The sequence below is a fragment of the Monodelphis domestica genome, chromosome 3, assembly GCF_027887165.1.
Source record: "Monodelphis domestica isolate mMonDom1 chromosome 3, mMonDom1.pri, whole genome shotgun sequence".
NCBI classification, from domain to species: domain Eukaryota; kingdom Metazoa; phylum Chordata; class Mammalia; order Didelphimorphia; family Didelphidae; genus Monodelphis; species Monodelphis domestica.
The window spans coordinates 142,923,155-142,944,612 of record NC_077229.1 but is presented as its reverse complement, the minus strand read 5'-3'; the positions used below and the strand labels follow the sequence as shown (position 1 = coordinate 142,944,612).

Genomic DNA, 21,458 nt, shown 5'->3' with positions numbered 1-21,458 from the left:
TATGTTAGAACTCACATATCCAAAGCAGAAGATTATGTCAAATGGATAGATGAATGCAAAGATACATATTTTATTCCAAGGAATACTTGTAACCACTTCAAAAACTCAATTCCATACTCAGTGGCTTTATACTTATTATAAGGATTTGAAAAACCATGATTAAATCTCTAGTGACTCTAAGTTAATATGAAGAGAATTCCATGCAACAGCTCCTGAGATAAAGCAGCCTACCCTGTTTTCTATGCTTTAGTCTCTCTGGCTAACTGGGGGCAATACTAATAAATAAATAGGCTTCTTACTCAAAAGGCTATTGTTAATCAGGGTCTCAAATTTCAATTTGTAAGGACTGTCTTGTGTGATCTTTTAAAATAACACAATGTTATTGTAAAAGACTCCATAATAAAAGAATGGAATGTAATCATGGAGAGAGGTAAAATCCCTATTACATGACACAAATCAATATCCTAATTCATCCCATAAATGGAAACAAGACTTTTAATATTTTATAATATTTTATCTTGTCTACCTATGTTTTTATTCAAGAGGCTACTTCTGGCAGGGTCCAGTTCAAATACTAGTATGATGTTTTTACTAATATCAAAGCAATCTTTGACAGCTTCCAATATCAAACCCATGATCACTCAATGAAAATGGAAGCTTTTGGGAAGAAAAAAAAATCTGTTGGCAATCAAGGAATGAATACTGTCCTTGGTATGTAACAAGTAGCTCAGGATACAAGCTGGTTAAAGTAGTTTTTTATTTTCTCATTTATATCATAGGATGCAAATTATTAACACAGTCTGATATGTCTATATTGATTTCTTTAGCAAGTTATTTAGTTGTCTATGTATGGATTATATCCCAGTCATTATGATATACCAATTTACTTGTAGAACATTTCATTGGATATTGCTAAGGATGGATAAATGTGTGAAGTTCAGATTTGTGATTTAAGGAGATTAAGAGAAGAGCACTTATTCTGCTCCTCACCCTATCAAAATCCTCCTCAGTTTTCAAGGCCCAGATCAAGTGTTAAGTCTTTCCTAATGATTCTAGCTCCAAAAATATAACCTCTTATAAAAATTAGGAAAAGCATACAATATAATATAATCTCTATAATTAAGAGAACTGAATTTAAATGTTGGTCTTGTTACTTACAAGCTTTATAACCTCTCATGGTCTAGTCTCTCATTTGAAAAATTAGGTTCTACCTCTCCTATACCTAGTTAATAAAGTTGTTAAGAAAATTAAATGAATAAACACAGGCATGTGCTTTAAAAGTCATAAAGTGCTACTATGCACCAGTAGTTATTTGCATTACTCATGTAGCAATTAATACATAATAGCTTATATTGCTCCTACAATTTTTTCTCTCCTACTCATTGTAAATTTCTTGGGGGCCAGGACCTTGTCTTGTATATCTTCACATTTCCCACAGAAGCCAGCACACATTAGAAATTTGGTATAAGTTTTCTCAAAAAACATTATATTGGGCAAGAGGATTTTTGAAGTCTGTTCTAACTGAATCTCTGGTGAATAAAATAAAGTATGCCCTTTAGACATTAAAACCATGGGTGGGAAAGAAAATTAACACAATTCCCTTATTGCAGTTAATGTACAATACACCTCACCCCATCTCTAGACAAGGACTCATTAATAGTTACATAGTTACACTCTCCCAGTGCTTAGACCGAAAAAGTAAATTTGGCAGACATATTATTACCTAAAGATTATTCTTTCTAAAGCTGGGTTCATTGCTCCATGTCAGGAGGACCTGATTTACTTTGACAATATATATTCTTTTTAGTTTTAGAACTTAATTAGTTGATTTTATTAGGTTTGAGATCTTTGGGTTTGGACTTATTAGTGCTTACTTCACAAAGGATTTGGAGCAGCTCACAAAATGAAGTCATGAAAAATAGAGCAATTAGGGGAAAATAGATCAGAGCTTATACCAATACCTTCCATTTGTTGGGCAATTTATAGGCTACAAAGTATTTCTATATATATGATTTCAAATCATTCTCATAACAACTCTGTAGTGAGGATTGTACAAACTAGCTCCATTTTACAGATGAGAAAATAGTAGAGAAAGATGCTATCTCTCGGACATGATGATACTAGGAAAGGAATCTGGCTATAAGTTTTCTGATAGCAAAGATAAAACAGAAGACAGAGCTTTAAACATTTGTCATTTTCTGATATATATTGGACTTCCTTTTTTACTTTCTACTCATTTTCCTCTTCCTGCCACACCTATACTACAAAGCAAATTCATCTGCAGAGAAACTATTTTCCAAAACTACACTCAAGGCAGAATTTATTCCATGGGTAGGGACATTTGGTAATATGGCAACATAATCATCCAGGTTTGCAAACTTCTATGAAAGTCCTCCTTGTGATGCTTAATTGTGGCACAGAGACCAAAGGCTAGCTATGCTGGAAAGCACAAAAGCTCTGTAAGTATCTACAAAGATGGAAAGGCATTGACCATAGATCTGTATACATCTCACAAGAGGCCCAACTAAGCCGAAATCTGACTACCAGTTTTCTTTTTTGCCACAGCAATTCATAATACCATTTACCTCGGAGAAGATGATGAGCAATATGCCCTATATCTAATATATTGCTTTAACTAGAGCATGACAAAATAAAATCACTGGTAAAATAAAAAAAGAAAAGTGTTTTTAAGTTTAATATGGACAATCTTTGGCTTTATTATTATTTAATGACCATGAGCTTATTAAGTAACAAACAGCTTTCAAATGGTGATGAGTAATAGTAGAACTCACTGCAGTTTATATTCCTCAAAGGGATAAAAGGAAAGGTCTAACCAGTTCAGCTGGAATGCAGTACTATTACATCATCTAAGATAACTTCAAGTTAGGAAAACATATTACACACACACACACACACACACACACACACACACACACACACACACACACATGTATGTATGTATCTGATCCTGGAGAAGAGAGGTAAAATACTTGTGTTTTTAAGATTTTTTTTTCTTCTTCATTTAATAATATTGCAAAGTTCAAAGGTAAAGATTCAGGAGATTCACTGTTCTAGTGAGATAATATAAGTAAGACAATTTGCAAATCTTCAAGTGCTAAATAAACAAGCTATAATATTCTAATATATTCTACTATCTATTACATATATATATACCCATATATATATATATTGCATTATATTAATAAATAAGAAAGTGAATTTTACCTATTCCTTTGCGAGACAAATCCATTCCCCACTGAGGTTTTGCAGAAGCTGTGACATCACAACCAGGTGAATGCTGAGGCATCAGAACAGACCTTGAACTAGCTGGCCTCACTTTTGAAAGACCTAAAATGAGAGAAAAACAAAAAGGACTGACTTATTTTCAAGTTAGAAGTTAACACACTGAATTTATTTTGATATACTATATTTAAAGCTATTAGGTATAGATTGTTGTTCAGCCATTTCAGTTGTGTCAGACTTTTCCTGATCCCATTTGGAGTTTTCTTGGCAGACACTAGAGTGGTTCACCATTCACCTCTCCAACTCACAGTTAAGGAAATAGAGGCAAACAAAGTTAAATGATTTGTCCAAGGTCACAAACTAGTATCTAAGGTCAAATTTGAACTGAGGTCTCCATATTTCCTGTGTTCTATCTACTGTATCACCTAGCTGCCTGTAAAAAGGGAGCATGCTAAAAGGCAAAAAGGGAGAATGCTAATCAGAAGTATTTCTTAATTTCTTTATTTGGAGAGACTTTTGCTAAAAAACTATTTTAAGGTGTGTTCTGTTTATCCTACTTACCTACTGATTATGAAAAGGGGATTATATAAAAAAACAAAGATTGTTTTATCTTTAAGGTTTGGTTTTTTTAACTTTTTATATTCAGTTACAAATTTTCTCCCTCCCTCTCCCCTATTCAACAAGAAGGCAAGAAATATGATATCCATTAACCACGTTGTGAGAAAAAAAAAGTAAGAAAAATAAAGTGAAAAAATGTGTGCATAAAATTTATGCTGAATGTTAAAAAAAAATTTTTTTTAATTGAATGTTAAAAATTAAGAAAAAGTTGAAGGACTTATTTGTACAAAAATATTTATAACAGCTCTTTGTGTGAGGACGAAGAATTGGAAACTGAGGGGACACCACATCAACTGGGCAAAAGTAAGTTGTGGTACGTGACTATGAGGGAATACTATTGTGTTATAAGAAATGATAAGGAGGATGGTTTAAAAATAAACAAGGAAAACATATGAATTGATGCAAAGTAAAAAGAGTAGAGAACATTAAACACAGTAACAGCAATATTGTAACAATAATCAACTGTGACGGACAGCAACTCTGAAATCAACACGATGATCCATGATAATTCCAAAAGACTCATGATAAAAAATATTCCCCTTCTCCAGAACTGAAGAACTCTTGAATGCAGATAGAAGCATATTTTTTAATTGGTATTTTGTGAGAAGAGCTAGCCCCCACATCACAGGAGATGATTCCCAGGATGATAGCTCTGAGGGCTGAGTTGGAATCAAGAATGGGTCATAAAACATACTTGCTTGTGACCACAAGTAGGTCATTTAACTACTAAGTGGTCCAGGCAACTCTATAAGACAAAGTTATAGACAAGATACCAGAACAATCTTGTTTTTTTTTTTAAGTTTATGAATACTGTAAGATTTAATCATTTCTATTGCTCACTTTTAAACATGTTATATCCAAACAATTTTTAAATGACACACCATCCCTTTGCATGGTGCACACTCATTGTACCTGGAGTTGATGGCCTTTCCAGCATGTTCAAATGATGATAAATAAAAGCTTGACTATCATGAACAGTGTCCATGTCAACTTCTTCCTCCTCTTGAGAATTTGAGAACTGTATTACACCAAAAGAATAAAGGAAGGGGAAAAATTTTGAATCATTTTAATAGTCTCTTTAATATCTAGGAAAAGGGAACACAGGGCATGACCCCAAATAACCACAATGACAGTCTTCTCCTTACCTCAGGAAAGCATTAGAATAAGAAAGAATTAGAATAATTAAGGATATTATTAGTGAGGGGAAAAAAGGACACCTGATTGAAAATTTACAAGTAATTAATCTGTTCTTCTATTGTGATAAAGTAGCTTGAGATCTATAGCAGAATTTCACACACACACACACACACAAAGACAACTACATGATAATTTAATAAATTAAAGAGTCAGCTGGACTACCCCATTTTCACTTGCTGGATCTTTGGCAGCATGGTTTGGTCTGACAGATGGGAAAAGAAAGAACATTATAATTATGTGAAAAGATTGTTCCAAGAAGGTGAATAGCCTATATTTCTTAGTTTAGTTTTAACCTATATTCCTTACTCTGATTTTGAGTTTCACTTTACTGTTATCGTCATTCTTCTCCAAAATTTGACCAGGTTCTAGTGGGGACCCAAGTGGTGTGTCAGATTTCCTCTTCACTCCCTGCTGATGAGCTGATAAATTAGCTGATGCTTCCTTGGCAAGGTGATCTTCTTCCTGAGGCACCATTCAAGGTCAAAATTAGATTTTTTTTTTAAAGACAAACAGCCCATATTACACCTAAAATTAACAAATGGCTAAAGCAACCATGCAAATTAGAGTAGCCCAGTATCTAAAAGTTACTAGGCAGTGGGCTTAAAAGGATCTTGCACTATCTCCTAAAATCTATTTTATTTTTAATTTGGGGACAAAGATTTCTCTATCAGTGAATGGGTCCATAAGAATATGTTTTACTTAGTAGCTCAAAGTTATAGGAAGTGTTAAATGAATAAATATGGACTGGGGATGGAATATATTGTAACAGATGAAATTATTATGAAGTCCATATATTTTAAAAGTATATAGAGATATGAGATATCACTAACAAAAATCTTACCTAAAATATTTTTCCTGATATTTTATAAAATATTCTATATACATTTCATGGAAAAAATTTAGCTCTAAAAATCAATGTAGATATGTGAAGTTTAAAATGAATCTTTACAATAGAGAAAATAATTTTTAATTGAGAAATCAGTTTTGGGGTATTTTAAAGTTTTAGAGATACCATTAGAAATAATAATCATAAAGTTACTTAAGTCTACATACTTGGGGAAATGAAGTCTGCAGAGGTTAAAATTTTTTATTATCATTCAGGAAATTCTCATTTGTAAAATTTCTAGATACTCCTATAAATAAATTTGAGATTATGCAGAAAACTATCTGTAAAATGTTCCTATCCTTTGATTAAGTGATCCCCATTACTGGATGTATTACCACCCTTTCCCCCATCCTCCCTCCAGAAGGCCAAAGATAGAAGCAAAGGCTCCACATATATCAAATATACATAGCATTTCTGAGGGAGCAAAAAACTAGAAACACAGTAAATGGCCTTCAATAGAGGAATGCTGAATACATTGTGCTATATGAATCTAATATGATATTACTGGGCCAAAACAATCAATGAATAAGAGGAATTCATACAAAGATATATGAACTGATAGAGAAAGAGAAAGAAACCAATGTGTAAAATGACAATAATATTTTTATAAGATACTAAAAATGTAGCAAAAAAACTCATTTATAATATTCAATCTTGAGCTCTAGAAAACTGGCGATGATATACATTAAAAACAAAACAGAGAAGTATGGAACTACTGGTTTGCTATCAGAGACTGCCAATATGTCACCTGGGTTACCTTTTTTTTTTCCCCACAGAAAGTATATTAAGGAAAAAGTAAAGTGAAGTAAAAACAAAAAGCAGTAAGACAATTTGAAAAGATTTCCCCATATTGTAATAAAAGTTACCTTTACGTTATATGTTCCATAAACAAGTCTTTTAAAATGATAAAAAGTTTGTAAAGATAATCACAGCATCTCACAGTAGGAAGGGCTCTTTGAGGCCATCTATTCAATGCACAACTGAACAAAAATTCCCTTGAGAGCAAACCCTACACATGCTTATTCAGCTTTTGTTCGAAGATATCCAGTGAAAGAAAACACCTTCGTCTCAAGGTAGCCCATTGCACCTTTGGATAGCTCTAATGGCATGATATTTACCCTTACACAAAGCTCAGTTTGCTTTCTGTACAAGTTCTACTTTTAATAACTTAGAGCATCAAGGGCCAAGAAGATTTAGTCTAGTAATTCTTTTTTATGGATGAAAAAGATTAAGAACTTACTAGGTGCCAAATATTATGATAGTCCTTCAAATATCTGCACATGGATAATCTCTCCACTGTTTTCTTCTCCAAGGTAGACACCTTCAATTTTTTAACCACTCATCATTGGGGCATGGAGACTCAAGGGCCTTTACCATCCTATCTGCCTGCCCCTGAACACTTTCCAGCTCATCAATGTTCTTCCTAAATGGTGGTGCAAAGAACCTACAACAATACTCCAGATGTAGTCTGAGCAGAACAAAGTACAACTGAGACTTTCATTTCCCTAGTCTTGGACTGTTGTTTCTCTCTATAGCTTAAAAATGCAATTTTTTTCTTAGTCGCCATAACATACTACTGAATCATACGAAGCTTGTAGGCCATTAAAACTATAGGTTCTTTTTAAGATTGTCTCTTAACTTATATCTGTGAGGTAGATTTTTTAACTCACACATTTTACATTTATTCTTACTAAATTTCATCTTATTAGATATGGTTCAAACAAGTATATGGTCTTCAATACGGGAATAGCTGAATGTATTGTGTTCTCTTTATATAGCACAGAAATAAAAAACAGAAGTAAGGAACTACAGATATGCTATCAGACATCGTCAATTGCCAGCTTGGTTAACTCTTCACCCCCGCCCCCCCCCATCCTTTTTTTACAGAGTGCACACTAAAAGAAAGAACTGTGAAGTAAAAACAAAAAGCAGCAAGGCAATTTTAAAAAATCCCCATATTATAATATAAATTACCTTCAAATTAGGTTTCATAAACAAGTTTTTTACAAATGCTATTAAATTTGAAAATGGAATCTCAGAATCTCCCAGTAGGAAGGGATCGTCATCTATTCTACTCGCAACTGATCAAAAATACTCTTTAGAACAATAACAAGTTCTAGTCTTCAAGATCTTTTCTAGACCTGTCATCCAATATGATACTATCCCTACTGACTTTCTGCCAACTACAAATTTGATAAGCATACTGTCTTGTCTTTGGATCTGTGTCTTGTTACTGAAATCCTGATCCTCAGCACTATCCTTCCTTTGATCATTTTCTTTTCCCTTCTATAGCTATTTTTAAAAGCCTTTTATTTCTTTTACTCTCAGTTCACTCTGTATGTTAGCATTACTGTTATTATTCTTAAAGTACTAGGTCAATCTTTTATGTTCATCCTTCTGAATGCTCTTGTATTCATCACTACTTAAAATCTAAACAAAATCAGAAAACTATGTAAAGATAATAAAAACTGTGAAGATGAATGCCAAACATTGGTTGGATATGATATAAATCTGTTTGAAGCTCTGAGGATTGCTGATTCAAAACTCATTCATTCATCAGTAGGCATTTATAAAAATACAAAAGCAAAGCCAAGATATGCCAAATATTATGGGAGACATTAACAAAAAACTCTTGTCCTTCAAAAAGAACACAACCTGGTTGGAAGTAAATTCTGTAATAAATTAACATACAGTTAAATTCCTTTACCTACCCCAATATATATTAAAATAGTATATATAAGAGTGTACATATATGTATATTTTTAAAATCGTGTATGCATATATAATAATAATATTTGCATGTATAGTATAGTGGTATATAATATTGATTGTGCAGTGGTCAGTATACTTCCCCCTAAAATTTCTTTTCTATAGTTTTTAGGTGTGAAACAAAATTACACTACCAATAATTACAGTTCAAGAGATATGTTTTTATGCTATAAATAATAGAATTAATTCAACTCTTTTAAATAATAAAAGTGGTTCTTACAGCATTCTGAAATCCAATCAACTGTGTATGACTGTTTAGATTGCTTACTGGCTCTTGACTACCAGCTACTGCCTCAGGGATGATGGTAGGATTTAGCACAGCCTTTTTCTCTTTCAAATTAAGAACCAATCCAAGTTCTGGTAATGGTAAACAAGAAGGTCTGCTGAGGCCAAAGAGCGTGAAGTAGAGATCTACAGCACCACATCTTAGTCTCCAATCATGTGAAGTACCTAGGACAGAAGAAGAAAAAATTAATATCTAAATTTAGTTATGTAGCTTTTCTATTTTAATTTAATTTTGGAGTTCATGTTAGTAGAACTAATTCAGACGTCTAAGACAAAAGCAAATCAAAAAGTAATTCTGCCTTTATAATCATTATACATGAATGGAATTGTTTTCCCTTTGAATATTCTCTAGACTACACCTAGCCTGAAGGATGAAATAATTTGGTCAAATTGCAATGTAAGGTACAAAGTATATAGAAAAAGTATGAAAGCAGTCCCTATATCAGTGTCTTGCCTTAAGATAGACTTAGCATAAAGGAAATACTTATTTAAAAAATTATAAGAACTTTTGAGAAAGGCTTTGTTTTTTAAAATCCCCAGATGAAAACTAAATTAGAGATTTTAAAAATAAAAGGAGAAATTAATAAAATCAAAAGTAAAAGAACTATTGAATTAATAAATAAGACTAGATGCTGGCATTTTGGAAAAAAACAAGTAAAACAGACAAAGTATTGGTCAATCTAAGAAAAAAAAAGGAAAGAAGAAAACCAAATTAATAATATCAAAGATGAAAAGGGAAACCTCACCTCTAATGAAGAGGAAATTAAGGCAATCATTAAAAAATTTTTGCCCAAATATGTGGCAATAAATATGGCAATCTAGGTGATATGGATGAATATTTACAAAAATATAAAATGCCTAGACTAACAGAGGAAGAAATAAATTACCTAAACAACCCCACATCAGAAAAAGAAATTGAACAAGCCATCAAAGAACTCCCTAAGAAAAAATTCCCAGGGCCTGATGGATTCACAAGTGAATTCTATCAAACATTAAAAGAACAACGAATCCCAATATAATACAAACTATTTGACAGAATAAGCAAAGAAGGAGTTCTACCAAATTTCTTTTGTGACACAATTATGGTACTGATTTCCAAAGACAGGCAGGTCAAAAACAAAGAAAACTATAGACCAATCTCCCTCATGAACATAGATGCAAAAATATTAAATAGAATACTAGCAAAAAGACTCCAACAAGTGATCATGAGGGTTATTCAATATAAGCAGGTGGAATTTATACCAGGAATGCAAGGATGGCTCAATATTAGGAAAATTACCACATAACTGACCATATCAACAAGCAAAAAAAAAAAAATCACATGATTATCTCAATAGATGCAGAAAAAATACTCATTCCTATTGAAAACACTAGAAAGTATAGGAATAGAAGGTCCTTTCCTAAAAATAATAAACAGGATATATCTAAAACCATCAGCAAACATCACCCACAATAGAGATAAGGAGATGCATTCCCAATAAAATCAGGAGTGAAACAAGGATGCCCATTATTACCCATATTATTTAACATTGTACTAGAAACACTAGCAGTAGCAATCAGAGAAGAAAAAGAAATTGAAGGTATTAAAATAGGCAATGAGGAGACTAAGCCATCACTTTTTGCAGATGATATGATGGTCTACTTAAAGAATCCAAGAGAATCAAGTAAAAAAGCTTGTGGAAATAATCAACAACTTTAGTAAAGTTGCAGGACACAAAATAAACCCACATAAATCATCAGCATTTCTATATATTTCCAATACATCTCAGCAGCAAAAGTTACAAAGAGAAATTCCACTTAAAATCAACCTAGGCAATATAAAACACTTAGGAATCTATATGCCTAAACAAACACAGGAATTTAATGGTGTGGAAAGTGTTTTGTAGTTGTGTTCATATATAAACACATATATGTTCATATATGAACATGTTCACATATGTTCATATATGAGCACTACAAAACACTTTCCACACAATTAAAACTAGATCTAAATAATTAGAAAAACATTAATTGCTCATGGGTAGAACAAGGTAACATAATAAAAATAACAATCCTACCCAAACTAATTTACATATTTAGTGCTATACTCATCAAACTAACAAGAAAGTTTTTTACTGAATTAGAAAAAACCATAACAAAGTTCATTTGGAATAACAAAAGATCAAGGATATCCAGGGAAATAATGAAAAAAAAAAGTGGCCTAGCAGAACCAGATCTACTGTACTATAAAGCAATAGTCATCAAAACAATATGGTAGTGGCTAAGAGACAAGACAAAGGATCAGTAAGTGATCTTGGGGTAAGTGATCTCATCAAGACAGTCTATGATAAACCCAAAGATCCCAGTTTTGGGGACAAAAATTCACTATTTGATAAAAAATGCTTTGGAAATTGGAAAACAATATGGGAGAGATTAGTTTTAGATCTACATCTCACACCCTACACCAAGATAAACTCAGAATGGGTGAATGACTTGAATATAAAGAAGGAAACTATAAGTAAATTTGGTGAACACAGAATAGTATACTTGTCTGATCTTTGGGAAAAGAAAGATTTTAAGACCAAGCAAGAGTTAGAAAAAGGTAAAAAATGTAAAATAAATAATTTTGATTACATTAAATTAAAAAGGTTTTGTACAAACAAAACCAGTGCAACCAAAATTAGAAGGGAAGCAACAAATTGGGGAAAAAATCTTTATAACAAAAATCTCTGATAAAGGTCTAATCACTCAAATTTATAAGGAGCTAAATCAATTGTACAAAAAGCCAAGCTATTCTCCAATTGATAAATGGGCAAGGGCCATGAATAGGCAATTTTCAGACAAAGAAATCAAAACTATTAATAAGCACCTGAAAGAGTGTTCTGTATCTCTTATAATCAGACAAATGCAAATCAAAACAACTCTGAGGTACCACCTCTCACCTAGCAGATTAGCTAACAAGACAGCAAAGGAAAGTAATGAATGCTGGAGGGGATGTGGCAAAGTAGGGACATTAATTCACTGCTGGTGGGGTTGTGAACTGATCCAACCATTCTGGTAGGCAATTTGGAACTATGCCCAAAAGGAGATAAAAGACTGTCTGCCCTTTGATCCAGCCATAGCACTGCTGGGTTTGTACCTCAAAGAGATAATAAGGAAAAAGACTTGCAGAAGAATATTCATAACTGTGCTCTTTGTGGTGGCCAAAAATTGGAAAATGAGGGGATGCCCTTTGATTAGGGAATGGCTGAACAAATTGTGGTATCTGTTGGTGATGGAATACTATCATGCTTAAAGAAATAATGAACTGGAGGAATTACATGTGAATTGGAAAGACCTCCAGGAATTGATGCAGAGTGAAAGGAGAAGAACCAGGAGAACATTGTACACAAAAACTGATACACTGTGGTACAACTGAATGTAATGGACTTTTCTATTAGTAGCAATGCAGTGATCCAGAACAATTCAGAGGGACTTATGAAAAAGAACCCCATCCACGTTCAGAGGAAGAACTGTGGGAGTAGAAACACAGAAGAAAAACAACTGTTTGATCACATGGGTCAATGGGGATATGATGGAAGATAAAGACTCTAAATGATCACTCTAATGCAAATATCAATAATACGGACATAGGTTTTGATCAAGGACACACGTAAAACCCAGTGGAATTGTGTGTCAGCAACAGGAGGGGGTTAGGGTTAACATTATGTTCTATTGTACTTTTAATAATTTTGTTAAATAGTTTCCAATTATATTTTAGTCTGATTCAGACAGTACTTGGGAGTGTTGTAGAAGCAAAAGAATCTTCAAGTTTAAAGCCCCTGTCCTATACCAATGAAAACACAATTTGATTCTGATTTGATTTTTTAAAAAAATCAATTCTAGGGACAGTTAATGGCTTAGTGGATAGAGACAATCCCCACCCACCCCCAATTCCAGTAGTTCCTTTATAGCTTATTCTATTTCTATTTTCTAAAATTAGATTATTTAAATTAATATTTAAAACATTTACAATATTTTATACAATACTACATAAATATATAAATATATATTTTTAATAATATTTAAGATATTAATTGATCTTCTATATTATATTATGAATATTATAATATATATTAAACATATTTCTGTTTCTTTTGTTCTCAACTTTATTAGAGTGTAGTAGGTTCTGATCTTTTTTGTCTCTTCTGGTTTTGTTCTGATTTTGCCTTGTTTATTCATTACCATGTTATTTTAATGTTCTACTCTCCTTTTTTTAATCAGGTTGACTAAAGGACTATTAATCATTCTTTTCTAAGAATAAAACTTTTCGTCAATCATTTCTATTGTTTTTGATGCCAATTCACCTGTTTGGCATCCCTTTGTTCTTATTTTGGATTTGTTGGTTTTCTGCTTTTTAAAATGCACACTCAATCCATGATTCCTTTCCTTTTCTATTTTGTTAATTTATAGTTTTAGGGGCCTCATTTTTTCCTCCGGACTGTATGAGCTGCCTCCAGAAATTTTAGTATGCTTTTTCATTATTTTCACTTTCTTTAATGTAATTGTTAGTTATTTCTTTGACTTGATCTTTGATCCACTCAATAGTTAGGATTTTATTGTCAAGTATCCATTTATGTTTATGTTTATTTTTTGTTTGTGTTCTGTGAACTACTTGCTATTTGTATTGCATTATGGTATGAAAAGAATGTTTTTTGCTATTTCTGCTTTCTTACATTTATTTTCAGTATCTTTTTATTCTTATACATGACCAATTTTTGTAAAAAATTCCAAGTAGTTTTGAAAACAGGTATATTTTCATGAGCCTTGTTTAAAGATGCCATAAACTTTTTAGAAACAGCTTTTCTAGCAATTTGCTCAATTCTATATTTTCCTTTTTGTCTTCCTTTTAAGACTTAGCCAAAACTGAGATACTGAACTTTCCTGCCAATATTACATTTCTATGACTTCTTGTAATCCAGTCAATTTTTCACTTATGAATTTAAACAACTACAGCATTTAGAACATGTTTAATATTGATTCTAGTCATGGAAATATTCTTCAGTGGAACCCCTTTCCCATCACTGAAATAAGATTTCTTTTCCTCTTTTCTGTCCCCCATTTCAGTCTTTCTCTGTTACAGGGCCATCTTCTACCAGCAGAAAGACCAGAGGAATATACACATCATGAGAAAAAGGGGGAAAAAAAAGAAAGAAAAACCAGAAGTTATTTTTCCTTCAATGTTAACTAACTTGATTATGATAGATAATACAGTCCCCTTTACGAACTTTTCCCTCCCTTTCCCTTAAGTATTCTTCAATTCTCCCCTCCCCAACTCAAAAAAAGTCTTATAAGTTTCTCATGTTTCAAACCTGTGCTTACACCATCATTTTTATTTGATTTCTGTTTTCACCCTTGTTTTCTTTTAGAAAGAAATATTTTAATTATCCTTCTGATGTTGCTATTAACTTCAAGGATGTTTTTTTAGCCATTGTTAATTAAAATTGGGTTTGACTCAATATGAGAGTTATAAAAGTAAGACTGTGGTCGCCACTTATAAAATAGTAGCCCTTAAGTCAAAAAATGACTGTTAGCCTCTTTTATTTACAACCATGTTGAGATATTGAAAGTGGGAAATGTAGGAAACAGACAGCCTTGTCTAGCCTACTGGCCTAAGTGCTGATCCAGTGACGTCTGGTTCAGCCCCTAGCAAGGACTGCCTCAAGTCCCAATCTCCAAGTGGAAGTCCCAGTGGTATCTACAGCCAGAGATCCACCAAGCAAGCCTCTTCCTTCAGCCCAAGTGACTCACCCAGCAAGCTTCTCTAGCACAGAATGCTCCAACCCAGGACCAGTTCAGGAAAAAAGTGACTGCCTCCAAGAGTCTCCCTTCAACCCAGCTCACCAATGCAGTCCTCCAACACAGAAGTGCCATGCAGAAGAATACAACACAGAGACACCAACACAGAGGTCCTCCAGCACAGCAGAAGCTGAAGAGGCTGACTTTTATAAGCAGTTTTCTCCACATCACTTCCTGTCTCTCTGGTTCCTCCTTCCTTTCACTGTGGGCTGGTCTATCATAGCTCAATAACCAAGCAAAGTGTCTCAATTTGCCTAGCACTATCTAAAGATCAGTGTCTGTGGGATCTACCTCCTATTCTCTGAGGGTGTGAACTCTTATCAAAAGAATTTCACAAGGGTGGAGTATTCTAAGTACTTGATTAAGTTAAGACAAAAAAAATTCCCTTTCACACCATATTTTTTTTGCTTCTTTACCTAGTACAATTTAGTTCATTACTTTCTGCTTTCCTTCATAATTCTGTTTGTTTACTTATTTCACATTTCTGTTGCCTGTTGTGTTTGCAAATCAAATAATGATAGCTAGCATCTATATAGCACTTTAAGGTTTACAAAATGCTTTACAAATAGTCTCATATGATCCTCACAACAATCCTGGGAGGGACTATTATTAATCCCACTTTACAAAAGTAGAAATAACGCATACAAGTTAAGTCACTTGCTAAAGGCCCCCCAGTGAAGAAATGTCTGAAGCTGAATTGAATTTAGAGATTTCTAACACCAGAGCTCTATAAGTTATTCACCTTGCTCCCTTATGATCTAACTTGCTCAGTTCTAGCTTTCCTATAGAAATGCTTCAAATACCCTTCCATTTTTTTTTTTAATTTAAATTTAGGCTCAGCTTGCATGGTTGCATCTTGGACACTTGCTTCTGCTCTTCAAAATATATTACTTCATTCACTACTGTAATTTCTGGTGGGTGTTAAATAGTCTTATGTAATCTGAATTTCTTTTCTTTTATATTGAAAGGTTTTTACTCTGGTTGTTAGCAATATGTGTTGTTTGTCAGTGGAATTGTTATTAACTATTGTGTGTCTTAGAGCGTATAAACTAGAGTTTATGTGTCTTCTGTGTTCAGAGATTCTGGGCAATTTCTTTCTATTATTTCTTACATTGTACTGTTCAGATTTTTTGACCTGTCATGTTATCTAGGAGACCCCTTTCTTTGAGGTGTCTCAGTGTATACTATCTTTGATCTTTTTACTTTTATGTTGATATTTTCCTTTAATAATATTGCTTTTTGCTTCTCTTCCAGATTGTTTCCCTTTTCTGTGTATTTGCAGTTCTTAATTTCTTTAATGAGATTTGCCACCATGAATTCAAGTTCTTCCATTCTGCTGATTGTTTCTTCTAAAAATTCTTCTGACGATTATCATTTCTCTCTAAACCATTCAGGATCATCTAACTGTGGTTTCATGTTCCCTTGGGAATCTACAAGGTACTCTGTATCATTAGGTATTTATTTTTTCCTTTTTTTACTATACTATTTATTCATAGATGTCTAGACTCATTTAGATGATCTGGAGGCCATATTCCCTTCTTATTAACATATTCTCTACTGGTTTATCACCTTGTGTTCAAGGTATTTGAGGTGATTTTTTCTCTTCCTGAGAAATCTGGTAATTCAGGTTTTTTCCTCTTAATATTCATATATCACTTTCTGACAAGATCTTTGCCTATCACTACCTAAGACTGAAAAACCTTGCTGAAGAGATTGTTGAGTATATAGCCCAAGTGCAAACTGTTGGGACCTCTGCAAGGTCAAAGAGATCCAACATAGGATAGCTACTTGTGAAAAAGAACATTTGTTTAGCAGCCCAAGCTGGTTACTTGTGTATATCTGTGTGTAATTGGAAATCTGTTACCCTAAAAACTGCATTTCCCAGGAGCCCACTGATTTTCTGTCATTACATGGTGATGCAGACAGGGACATATATAGGGTGGGATTCCTGGTCTAGGGCTCTTTTTACTTCCTGGGTTGCAACAATGGTGGTAAGCAGGGTTTTTGAACAAGTAAATTAGCCATGGGCACGTGGTTTTTATTTTTATTCCTTTCCTTCTAATGACTGCTAATAAATCTTTAAAAATATAATATTTTTATTATTTTAGATTAATTTTAATATCTGTGAATGACGGGCACCCATTAGAGTGGTGTTTATGTATTTATATGTAGCCACAAAGACTTAATGCCTAAAAGAAACTAGAATGGTTTGATGTATCCTTGCAGTGTTAGGATTTGAACAAATTTTGGTTTCTAAGTTTTTGTTTAAAAAAAAAAACAAAAAACCCCCACAATCCTCATGACTCAAAATCTTAAAATGATATTGGCATGATCAAAATAAAAAGTATTCTACATAGTAGAGAGAACACTGGAATAAAATTAAGAATCCTATCCTGAAACTAACTAGTTCTATGACCTTAATTAAAAAGTCTTTTTAATGTCAGGATTCCTTATCTAAAATGAGATTATCCTTAGGATCACTTCTTGTTTTAAATGCTGTCATTCTAAATTAATTGAATTCCAACCTCTGAGGTACTCATTAATCTTTCAATTCAGTTCAATTGAACAAACTTTTACTAAGTACTTGTAGTACTTATGTCCAGGGCATAAGAATAGGTACCAGGTTGTTCATTCATTCGGTTGAATCTGACTCTTTATGATCACATAAACCATAGTACACTTCCCAAATTTCTTCATCTCTTAAAAAAGTAATGGAAATTAGCTATAAGTTCTAAACAGGTCAGAACAGAAAAGGTTAATAATACACATTAAATAGTAGTAGTAAGAAGAGCTATTTACTCCCACCTGAATTCATAAGTTTCCAAAGTTGGTCAACCAGTGCTTCATTGCATAAGGGAGAATCCATGTTCTTGGTGAATGGTGGATTTCTAGTCAGCATATTTAAAATCTTGTGCCTGAGTTAAAATAAAATAAAAAGAAATTTTATATAGAATAGGAACAACTCCTTCCAGGTTTCCACAGAAGTCTTACTTCAACTGTGGCATGTAAATGAATTTAAATTCCTAAAGGGTATAGTAGTGTAATTATAGGATCTAGCATATTATATACACAATGTTGGAAATGTTTCTAGGATAAGTCTAGATAAGTGTGGAGAGGCTTATCACTAAGGTGCTGAATACGTGGTAGTAAATTATACGGTTGTAGTAACCCATGAAACCAAGAAAAATATAAGATGGTCTCAGTCCTATGACCTTTTCTATTTTTGTAGATGACAGAAAAAGAGGACAGAGAGGACTAAGAATAACAGTTTTTAGATCATCCATGAAAATTAGTTTAATTATTGATATTCTAAATGTGAAATTCTTAGAGGGCAGCTGGGTAGCTCAGAGGATTGAGAGCTAGGCCTACAGACAGGAGGGCCTATATTCAAATCTGGCCTCAGACACTTCCCAGCTGTGTGACCCTAGTCAAGTCACTTAACCCCCATTGCCTAGCCCTTACCACTCTTATGCCTTGAAACCAATACACAGTATTGATTCCAAGACAGAAGGCAAGGGCTCCTAAATAAACAAACAAACAAACAAACAAATAAATAAATAAATAAATAAGAGATTCTTGTCCAATTACTAATAAATTAGCATATTACTCAAGTAAGAAAATCACATCAACACGGGCATTTTCAGAATAAATGAAACCAGAAAACAAAAGGAACTTGCAAATGAATGATCCTTATAACCTTCAAAATGATGGCTCAAAGGCTCTCCTTATAAAAACAAATAAAGGAATTGGTTTTCCTGTGGGTGCAAAGGTAACAAGATCTTCTTGGTCAATTCATAGTACAATGCCTATGACAGCTATTTTAAAAATTATCAGCATGGACTTCCGGGTAATCATGGCTGCAATCTAGACGCTGCACGCTTTCTCTCCCCAGCACCGAACGAAATAGACTACATCAAAGGAGCATAAAATCACCTTTGGAGGAACAGAAGGACTCCCCAGTACCCCACAGAGGCAAAGGTACGTGGGGCTTGAACATTTCCACACTAAAATAAGAAGGAAAAGCTTGCACAGAAAAGTGAACTGAGCCGCCCTTCCCCCACCCCACCTCCCCCACTAAACCAGAGTGAGCTACCTGAGCGCTCACCGGGACAGCGAGTGAGTGGGGAGCGTCTCTGTCTGGGGGGGCACTCCAGGGTCCTTGGGATCTGGGAACTGCCAGGAAAAAACGTCTCAGGGCGCTTTCACTGGAGAAGCCAGCGGACTTCGGGCGGGCTGCGCTGAACAAGGCGCGCTGATTATCTGGGCGGAGCTGAATACCTGGGCTCAGCTGAATACCTGGGCTCGGAGGCTGGGAAGAACTAGTCTGAAGCAACCTAAATTCACAGAAAAACCACTCTTATAACCCAGACCCCAGACCAAAAAGGAAAGGGAAATAAAACCACCAAAGGGATGGCTCACATGGCCCAAAATCAAGCCTCCAGGAAGAAAGGGAAAAAAGTGACTATTGAAAACTTTTAGGGTGGAAGTACCCAAGGAAAAGAGAATGAGGAGGAAATCCAAAAAAATTCAGAACACGCCTCCCAAAATGGAAACTATCAACAAGCTCTGGAAGATCTCAAACTGGAACTTATCCAAAAGATGGAAACCTTCTGGAAAGAAAAATGGGAGAAAGAGATCAGCTGTCTGACAGATAAGACTGCTCAATTGGAAAAAGAACTCGAAGCATCCAATACAAGGGCAGACAAGGCTGAAAAGCAAATCCAGTCCCTAATGACCAGAATTAAGGACCTCGAAGAAAGTGAGATGATAAAACAGCAAGAATCAATAAAGCAAACCCAAACAATTAATGAATTGGAAGAAAACATAAAATATCTCACTGAGAAGGTCACGGACCTGGAGAACAGAGGAAGACGAGAAAATCTCCGTATCATCGGTCTCCCAGAAAAACCAGAGGTAAACAACAAATTGGATTTTATTCTAGAGGAGATTATAAAAGAAAATTGCCCCCACGTTCTGGAGCAAGGGGGCAAAATAGAAATAGAAAGGATTCATAGAACACCTTCTATACTAAATCCCCAAAAGACAACGCCTAGGAATGTAATTGCCAAATTCAAGAGCTTCCAAGTAAAGGAGAAAATCCTACAAGAAGCCAAGAAGAAGAGCTTCAGATATAAGGGGGCTCCCATAAGGATCACACATGACTTAGCGGCTAACACACTAAGAGACCGCAAAGCATGGAACACAATATTTAGAAAGGCAAGAGAGCTGGGTCTCCAACCAAGAATCAACTACCCAGCAAAACTGACTATATACTTCCAGGGGAAAGTATGGGCATTCAACAAAATAGAAGATTTCCAAGCATTTGCTAAGAAAAGACCAGAGCTCTGTGGAAAGTTCGATATCCAAGCACAGAAAGCAAGAGAAACATGAAAAGGTAAATATGAAAGAAAGGGAAAAGGAGATAAATCTTATCTTTCTCTTTAAGTCAAACTCTCTTCTATAAGGACTACATTTACATCTAATTATATATATTAATATGTGGGGAAAATGTTTTGTGTAACTCTCATAAATTGTATCATCATAAGAGTAGTTAGAAGAAACATGCATAGGGAAAGATTGGGGAATCAAGAAGATTTGGGGAAAGTTGGGGCAAAAAAAGGAAAAGGGAGGGGGGAACCGTCAATAATACTAAGATTAACTTCAAGAAATAGGGGGGGAATCAATAGAATAAACTTTCCCATATAAAGATACACATGGGAAGGGGAGGGGAAGAACTCTCATATGAGAAGGAGAGGAAGAGAGCGTGAAGTGGAAGTACTTAAACCTTACTCTCAGTGAAATCAAATCTGAGAGGGAAGAACATCTAGATCCAGTGGGATCCTGAATTCTATCTTATCCATTAGGGCAAGAAAGAAAGGAAAATTAAGGAGGGGGAGGGGGGAGGGAGTACAAAAAGGGAGGGAAGGAGAGGGGGGAGGGGAAGGGAGCATAAAAAGGGAGGGGCTAGAAAGGGAAGCATCTCAAGGGAGGGGACTAGGGGGACTGACCTAAAGTAAATCACTGGTTCAAAAGGAGAAAGCTAAAGAAGAAAGGTCAGAACTAGGGGAAGACATCAAAATGCCAGCGAATCCACAAATAACAATCATAACTTTGAACGTGAATGGGATGAACTCACCCATAAAACGTAGACAAATAGCAGAATGGATTAGAACCCAAAACCCTACCATATGTTGTCTTCAAGAAACACATATGAGACGGGTTGACACTCACAAGGTTAGAATTAAAGGTTGGAGTAAGACCTTTTGGGCCTCAACCGATAGAAAGAAGGCAGGAGTTGCAATCATGATATCTGACAAAGCCAAAGTACAAATAGACCTGATCAAAAGGGATAGGGAAGGTAAATATATTCTGCTAAAAGGAAATATAGACAATGAGGAAATATCACTAATCAACATGTATGCACCAAATGGTATAGCATTCAAATTTTTAATAGAGAAACTAGGAGAATTGAAGGAGGAATTAGACAGTAAAACCATATTAGTGGGAGACTTGAACCAACCACTATCAAATTTAGATAAATCAAATCAAAAAATAAATAAGAAAGAGGTAAAAGAGGTGAATGAAATCTTAGAAAAATTAGAATTAATAGACATATGGAGAAAAATAAATAGGGACAAAAAAG

General features: G+C 34.3%; 1 protein-coding gene across 2 annotated transcripts in view; it reads right to left on the bottom strand.

The window, feature by feature from the left end:
- Nucleotides 1–21,458, bottom strand: part of TAF2 (TATA-box binding protein associated factor 2) — a 117,766-nt gene that overhangs the window by 4,364 nt on the left and 91,944 nt on the right. The window contains exons 22-26 of one of the 2 annotated variants that reach the window (XM_056823154.1): nucleotides 17,621–17,730; nucleotides 8,934–9,163; nucleotides 5,365–5,520; nucleotides 4,774–4,879; nucleotides 3,226–3,348 (exon numbers count right to left, since the gene is read on the bottom strand). In XM_056823154.1, coding sequence (XP_056679132.1) covers nucleotides 3,226–3,348; nucleotides 4,774–4,879; nucleotides 5,365–5,520; nucleotides 8,934–9,163; nucleotides 17,621–17,730 — 725 coding nt within the window. The remainder of the gene's footprint in view (nucleotides 1–3,225; nucleotides 3,349–4,773; nucleotides 4,880–5,364; nucleotides 5,521–8,933; nucleotides 9,164–17,620; nucleotides 17,731–21,458) is intronic. The other variant, XM_003340684.4, reaches the window with a different exon arrangement.